The sequence below is a fragment of the Benincasa hispida genome, chromosome 4 (genome assembly GCF_027475165.1).
Source record: "Benincasa hispida cultivar pf3 chromosome 4, pf3_genome.v1.1, whole genome shotgun sequence".
Lineage (NCBI taxonomy): Eukaryota > Viridiplantae > Streptophyta > Magnoliopsida > Cucurbitales > Cucurbitaceae > Benincasa > Benincasa hispida.
Genome location: NC_143481.1, coordinates 59,840,920 through 59,848,933, shown reverse-complemented (window position 1 = coordinate 59,848,933; position 8,014 = coordinate 59,840,920). Strand labels below are relative to the sequence as shown.

At 32.0% G+C, this 8,014-nt stretch overlaps 1 protein-coding gene across 1 annotated transcript; it reads right to left on the bottom strand.

The window, feature by feature from the left end:
- Positions 1-1,480: 1,480 nt before the first annotated feature.
- LOC120076271 (cucumber peeling cupredoxin-like) lies at positions 1,481-2,227 on the bottom strand. The gene is made up of 2 exons (XM_039030040.2): positions 2,019-2,227; positions 1,481-1,919 (listed from the first exon to the last, which is right to left on the bottom strand). The coding sequence occupies exons 1-2, from the start codon at positions 2,194-2,196 to the stop codon at positions 1,618-1,620; spliced, it is 480 nt and encodes a 159-aa protein (XP_038885968.1). The 5' UTR covers positions 2,197-2,227; the 3' UTR covers positions 1,481-1,617.
- Positions 2,228-8,014: the final 5,787 nt, after the last annotated feature.

Below are 8,014 nucleotides of genomic sequence, written 5' to 3'. Positions count from 1 at the left end.
AGAACCATTGTCATCATTGATTAAGCAGAACTGTAGAAGACCAAGCTCGAGAGAGAATTCTTCTTCATTTATTCACCAAGTTGGTTGTACACGCATTTAGATGAAGCCAAAAAAGACAAGAGATTGAATTCTACGACTTAACTCTTTTCTTTTCACTTCAGTTCCATTTCTCATCTCATGCGATCAAGTGTTACCATTGTAAAGACAGTTTCATTGTTTATAAAATTGTGCATTTTATCCATCACCTTTGCCTCTACTTACATTCTATTGTGTGATAGACCTGCTTGTGACTCGTTGCATGCTTAATTTCTAAAGCTTTAATCATTTTGATCATCTGATTGAAGTTATCGCTGCTAAAACTATTCGAGAATATAGAATTGCTAGAAACGCATTGAGCCAGAACACACAGTAAATTTAGAGATAAAAATACTTATGTTTCACTACTTTCTGTAACCAAAGCATGCACCCTATAAGTAGGAACATGTGGCATTCGCATTGAGAAATGTTGAATAATTAGATAAACAGAAACCTAATGTATCTACATACATTTGGTTTGTAAACAAACATCTCTCATCTTCATCTTACCCACACTCTTGCATATGTTCAACTTATTTGGATCAACATACCCCTAGTACTTAGCACCATTCTTTCATTAAACGTTGTGTTACACTTGAACTCTTGTGTTTTCTTGTAGAACACTTCACATCTGCTACAATGCAAGATCTGTGTCAGTCTAGCAAAAGTACCAGTGTTCGACCCTAGACTTACCAGGAACTTAAATTAGATTTATACTTGGATCGGACTCAGGAAAAGCTTGTACGCATCATACAGAGTGTAATACGTCTCACAAATGCATCACCCAATCTTCTTACCTAGAGAAGTAATTCTCAATTCATCTTCATTCACCTCAATCTTGTCTTCCATCTCTATTTATAATACACTCCTAGTGCACGTCACGAAGAACGAACAAACCTCTATCACTCTCTATATCTGAACTAGTTACATTTTGATGGATTTCTTTATGAAGCAGTGTGGATTTCATATCTTCTAAAGTCAAAGTTTCTTTCCCCTCAATATAAGAGTCAATGAAATTTTCATACAATAGAGGCAAAGATGTTAATAGAATTAAGGCAACATCCTCATCATCAACTTTAATCTCTATGTTACGCAAATCTAACAAGATTTTATTCAACTGATCTAAATGATCACAAAGGGATGTACTTTCATGCATATGTAGATAATATAAAAATTGCTTCAAAAGGAAGTTCTTGGTTAATGTTCGTTAGGTTCAGTAAGATTCGCGGAAATAATTACAGGTAAGGTTTTATTTGTTCCAAGGAAGGCGTATTTAAGGTGAATGCAAATTGTTTGTTCCCTTATTGCAGCGCTTTTATCTATTTATATAATTTTTAACATGTGGCTAGGACCAAAAGTCTATTCATGTTGAACATTTATGAATCTACCAAATTTGACCTTCATATATCAAGCATTATCTTAATGATAATTTATTGGAATAAATGAATAGGTTAAGTCACACTACAATACATTATGACAATTGGCTGAGAAAAGAATAATAGAATTTTGAAACATGGAAACCACTTCACTTGGCCATATATCTCAAAAGAAGAAGAGAGAATTAGCCATGATATTTGCAAGAGCAAAGAGAAGCGCAGGCCATGCCCCAACTTTGGTTGTGGAGTTTGGTATCGTTCCAAGTTTTGGTAAAACATTAACAGCAAATTTCATGCCTGCATTGCAGTCATTTCCAATGGTCGAGATAAAATATCGACGACCCGGTCGATCCAAGGAAATGAAAATGATTTTATTGAAAAAAAATCCTGGCTTGACACACCCGTCAAAATTTGCTTGAGATTCTGGCTGACCAATAGAGTGAGTCTCATTGGCTCTTGATTCAAATACTTCAAGAAAGAAAAAACCAAAAGACATACTTTTATTAGTACATGATTTAAACAAGTTGATAACTACTTTTTAAGTATTTAAAAAAGGGTAATAATTACTGAGTTTATCGCCAACGAAGAAAGGTCTACTGTTAGCCCAATCAGAGAAGAAGGTGGGAGTCGATGGTAGGTTCCAACCGAAATTGCCTCCGACCTTATGTTCGACGGCAACACTGACGTGTACGAGAGCTCCGAGGAAGAAGAAGAGGCAGGCAAAGGAACTCATTGATGTATTCATTTTATTTTATTTTTATTTTTTTGATGTATTTGTGTTTTGGATTAAGTTTTGAGAAGAAAAATGAAAGGAGTTTTGTTTATATAGAAGGTTATTTGGGTTGGATAATGTGGCAAATGGTAAGAGGAAACCAGAATTGCCAAATTTGAAGTCATTGGATATTCAAACTACAACTTCTGGCAGCCAACGCGTACTATGGTTGCTTTTGAAATGCATGTCCAAAACGTCATTGGATATAATTAAATATTTCTAATTTATTTTTCTAAAAAATATTTTTATATATTTTTTATATCTAAAAATCCCTAACTATAAATTAGTTAGAATATTAATAAATATTACTTTTTTTTTTTAATAGTTAAGGCAACAATAAGGGCTTTTTCTAAATATAGAAAAATAAACTAAAATATTTACAAGATATAACAAAATTTTAGAACTATCAATAATAGACGTTGATAGACTTCTATTAGTGTCTATCAATATCACTAAGAGAAATCTATCAGTATCTATCGACGTCTATCATTGATAGTTATAAAATTTTACTATATTTTATAAATATTTTTAACAGTTTTATCATTTGAAATAATTTTCCTAACAATAACATAAATATTTTATGGTAAATATCCTGGTTGAAATTTATTAAGTCTAAATAGTATAATTATATTCAATAATCAATTAAATTAATAGTAAGGATTAATTGACATTAAATTAGAGTTGCTTTCAAATATAGAAATTAATTAAACTATTCCCTTATAATTTTTTTGTGATAATTGTAATAAATTATTTAAATTTTATTCAAAACAATCCATACCAAATTATATAAAATACCCATAAACATTTTAAAAGAGTAGAAAAAATATTCTTGAATTTTTAAGAGTTTAAAAACTATTCTTAAACTTCAAAACAGTTAAAAAATATCTTTATCGTTAGTTTTGAATGAAAATTATTGTTTTGAATAAAAAATACCTTCAATTTTAGAAATTTTCAAAAAATGTATTTAAACTTTAAAAATAGTTCAAAATATTCTTACGGTTAGTTTATTGAATAAAAATAATTAAAGATATTGAAACTTGTAAATATTGAAAGTATTCTTTTGACATAAAGTATAAAGTTAAATAGATAATTTATAATTCAACTAGTAAAAAAAAATGTAGTCATTATCTTATGTCACATATTATTAAAACAATATATATTAATAGTTTGAAAACATATAGTGAGATATTGATTCGAAACATTCAAATATTTTCGTCAAACAAATTCAAATTCATTTTCTCTATTTAAAATTTTCACGTGTATAACATATTTATTTTTCTTAATACATATGTATTGGGAAAATAATAATATTTTTATTATGGGTCATGGGATGGCTTTTTTGATCTCACAAAATAATAATATTTTTATCCACTTGTGTTTTTCGTTTTAAATTCATTGTTTTCTTCTTCAATTTCAGCACGACATGTGTTGTAGTTTATATTAAAAGGGTTCGTGGGCTCCATCTGGCATTTGCAAGCGTAAAAAATGATTGGAAATTTTTTTGTGGTGGTTGCATAAATGCAATCAAACCCAAAATAATAGCATACGTAGCATTAGGATAAAAAATTGTAGATATAGCACAAAAATAGGCCTAAGTATAAGAAAAGATTAAAAACTCAAATTCTTATCAATGATACAAGTCTATAATCGATAGACTCCTTTTATTGATATCATTGATATCACCAATATCTATCTAAGTTTTATCATTGATATCACTGATACACGGATGTCACGGATATCTACAACCTAAGTTCTCTCAACGATATCATCGATACATAGATATTACTAATATCTACATCATTTATATAAATGAAATTGATAATTATGGTACACGGATGTCGTTGTATCTATCTAAGTCATATCACCAGTATCATTAATATCACTGATATCTACCTAAATTATATCACTAATATACGAATATCACTTATATCATTGATATTAGTTATATATGGATATCGTTGATATCTCCTAAGTTATATCAATAATTCCACTAATATCATCTATCTTAAATACTAGGAATTACCAAATTCGTATTTTAACATCTTAAATAGAGCTTCAATTTGAATTCCTACGTAACATTTAAAGACATAAGTGATAGTCAATAGATTCTTAAATCAATTGATAATATCATTTGAGTGACTAATATATAAGTGTATCAGTGACTATCAATTTGATCTCGTAATGCTAGTTTTTTTAAAAAATATTTTTCCTATGAAAAATAATTTGGATAAACAAGTTGGTGAAGATTCTAGCACTAAAGAAATATCTCCTGATTTAGAACCATTAGAACCAGCAAAGAGTAAAAGAAATAAAATCAATAAAATTTTGGGAGATGACTTTTACATATATTTAGTTGAAAATGACCTCAAAAGATTTTCAAAACCAATGAAATCAGTTGATTTGCAATTTTGGGAAAAAGCCATTAATAGTGAGATGGAATCAATTTTTTCCCATAATACTGGGGTTTTGACTGAACTTCCACGTGGCTGCAAAACCATTAGGAGTAAACAGATATTTAGGAAAAAAACTTAAAACTGGTGGTTCTATAGATAAATTCAAAGCTAGATGTATTGCAAAACGTTTTAGTCAAAAGGAAGGTGAGGAGTTTTTTTATACGTACTCTCCTATTGCTAGAATGACTATTATTAGAGTTTTAATTGTCATTGTTTCTATCGTTAAGTAAGAAATTCACTAGATGGACATTAAGCCAACTTTCTTAAATGGCAAATTCGAAGAAGATATTTATATGGAACATCCTGGAAAGTTTATAAAACAAGGCTGATGATAGACGATCAAGAGTGTCGAAAGCAAACAAGGAATCCAACAAGGATTTGTACACAATAAAAAAAATTGAGCAAGGATCATTCTTTGTCAATTATAATGATAGATGTTCAGGTTTGATTAAAACGAAGCCATGTTTGCATTATAACATACATTTCAAGTTTTTTTTTTTCCATGGCCATTGATCGACCATTTTTGAAAGGGGAAACATTTGCCATTTTTTCATCAATTTAAAATGATACCATCAGCCATTTCTAAATAGGTTCCTTCTTGTCTTAATTTTAGTGTACATTGGCTCAAGATTGTTTCAATTATAAATGCCAAATATTTTAAACCATAAATGTAAATAAAAGTCATGTACCACAAAAAGAAAAAAAAAACTCTACAACAGTATTTATATACCTCTATCTATCTATCTATCTATCTATCTATCTATCTATCTATCTATCTATCTATCAACTATGGCTTTGTTCAATGATAGGGTTGGTTGTTTTGAAGAATATTGGAGTAGTTGTCATGTGTGGGTGCTGAAAACACAAGTGTGTCAATCCATGAGATTGTCAAGTTTTTGCCATTGTCGATCTTGAGTGTTTCTCTAGATCTTATTGATTCATTCCACTAAATTTTGAGAAGGAACCTCATACTTAAGTGTAGCCCAAGTATTTGAAAGTGAAGCGGTTTTCATTTTTAAGCGAGAAAGATAGAAGTTTGAGTTGAGAAGGAGTCTCACACTTAGGGGAGCCTAAGTGATTATTCTCTATGTTGGGTTATTTGAGTGTCACTGTAATTGTCGTTTATTTACAGATAAGTACATTGTTGTAATTGCTTAACTTTATATTAGTGAATATATTTTTCTACGGGCCCACTGCCCCCTAAAGACTAGTGGCAATTTTTTCATCTATGACCTTGATTATGATACCATCGGACAAACACGACATGATGGTTGAATGGGTCTTGTCCTCGAGAGTCGGCCATTCTTCATCATCTGTGATAACCTTCTTTTACTTATCAGTCAGTGGCATCCATAACCCCTACTGCTTTTCCAAGGATCACATCTTGATTTATCATAGACCGAGACCATTTCTCCTAGTAAACTTGTCGATTTTTACATTTGCAGCAGACAATAGCATCTGATACCGGTTTGTTAGGCTCTGATATCGGTTTGTTAAGAAATAATTAAAAGAATATGAAAAACGTAAAAGAAGAGAGAATCAACACATAAATTTACATGGTTCACAAATGATGTGTTAGATATATCTGTCGAGAAGAGGAAAAACAATAGTTTAGAGAGAATGATAAAGTATACAGAATTGTGGCGCCTTTAGGGTTAGAGAGTGTATAAACATTAGTTCTCTAAACCCTAGATAGGATCATAGTCGTAAATAACCATAAATAATTAAATATACTAAATACAAATTGTGGTGCCTCAGTGAGACCCCCATATTTGGTTGTTTGAAATGCTAGATAATAGATTCAAGATATTCTAATAGGATATTTACGTATTTGAATTCCAAGGATATGTTTATCTTACATCAAAATAAAAGGGAATAAAAATGAATGAAGAACTTGTATATTTAACTAATAAAAAAGGGAATTATAAAACTATCTCATGAAACCATAGAGAAATATGAAGGAAATACAAAGTAAATGAATCACAATAGTACTAAAATTAAAGTTGCAGAATTGAAAAATTTAAGGTGAAGAAAAGAGCCTACACCAAAGATTTACTACAACTTTCTTTAATCAACCCAACTTCTTTATTCAAGAATAGTTGGGTCGAAATGCAGTAGTGACAAAAGGTTCTCTTTGCCCCACACTGAAGAAAAAGTACCCCTAAACCTTTCGTTAATGGTGGATTGAATATAGAAGTAACACAGAACTCAAGTGTAGAAAATAACAAGTTTTTTAAGTGGTTTTTTTATTGTGTTTTTTGGAAATTTAAAGGCCCAATGACATTATTGTAATTATTGAACAGTGGCAAACTTGTAATTATCCCTATCTTCTCCAAAATTAGGGCATTTTCGTTTTGTCTTATTAGTTGAAGAGAAAATTGAGAGAGGCGGCCGACTTGGACTTGAAGACAAATCTATAGCCGTCTGAAAGGGAGAGTCGAAAGCCATCTGAAGCAATCCGTCCGCCGCTGTCCATGGGTCACGAGTTTTGACGTGGGCGAGCGTTCGCGGCAGTGGCGTGGGTGTCCAGCAAGATTGTTGGGTGTCGGCTTTGTGGCAGTGCAGCGGCCGGTCGAAGAGCCGCTCGGTTGGACGGTGGGAGCAGCAGCCAGTCAGCTCCGGTTTAGCGCGTGGGTGCACCAGTCAGTTCCGTTTTAGCGCGTGGGTTTGCTTGCAGATCTAGTTTTGGTGGTTCGCCGGTCAGAGGCGGGTAGCACAGTGTTTTGGGCTGTTTAGCAGCGGGTTGTTCTCAGTTTTCAGAGGCGACGTTGTGTGCGGGTCTCTCTCGGTAATAGTTGATATTGTAATTACAGATTGGTGATTTCGTTGATTATCTGTAATTTGTAAATTCCTTTATTGCTCATTAATAAATTAATTCAAGCTGATTTTCAAAGTGGATGTAGACCAAACTAGTCGAACCACTATATATCTTAGCGTTCTTTACTGCTTTCGATTTATTTCTGCTGATTGTTTGTGTCTGTTTGCCCATCTAAGTTAGGTTCAGAAACTCTCACAAGTGGTATCAGAGCTCCAGTTGATCCAAAGAGGTTGTGCGGTAGTGTGTGCTGACATATTCTTTGTTCAGGTTTTTGTGTTGAAATTAATTGGACGGATGGCTTCGATGTCTACACGGTTCGAAGTTGTTAAATTTGATGGGAATGGTGATTTCGGGTTATGGAGGAAAAAGATTAAGGCTATTCTGGTACAACAAAAGGTAGCCAAAATCTTAGACGAAGATAACCTTCCACCAACAATTATAGAAGATGAAAAAAGAGATATGGATGAGATGGCCTATTCAACAATAATTATATATCTGTCAAATGGAGTGCATGAGACCA

Bases quoted from the DNA above. Each gene is read 5' to 3' on its own strand.
- LOC120076271 (XM_039030040.2), bottom strand. From the start codon at position 2,196: ATGAATACATCAATGAGTTCCTTTGCCTGCCTCTTCTTCTTCCTCGGA. The intron at 1,920-2,018 runs GTAATTATTACC...TCTTTCTTGAAG, and splicing joins CTTCGTTGGCGATAAACTCA to TATTTGAATCAAGAGCCAAT.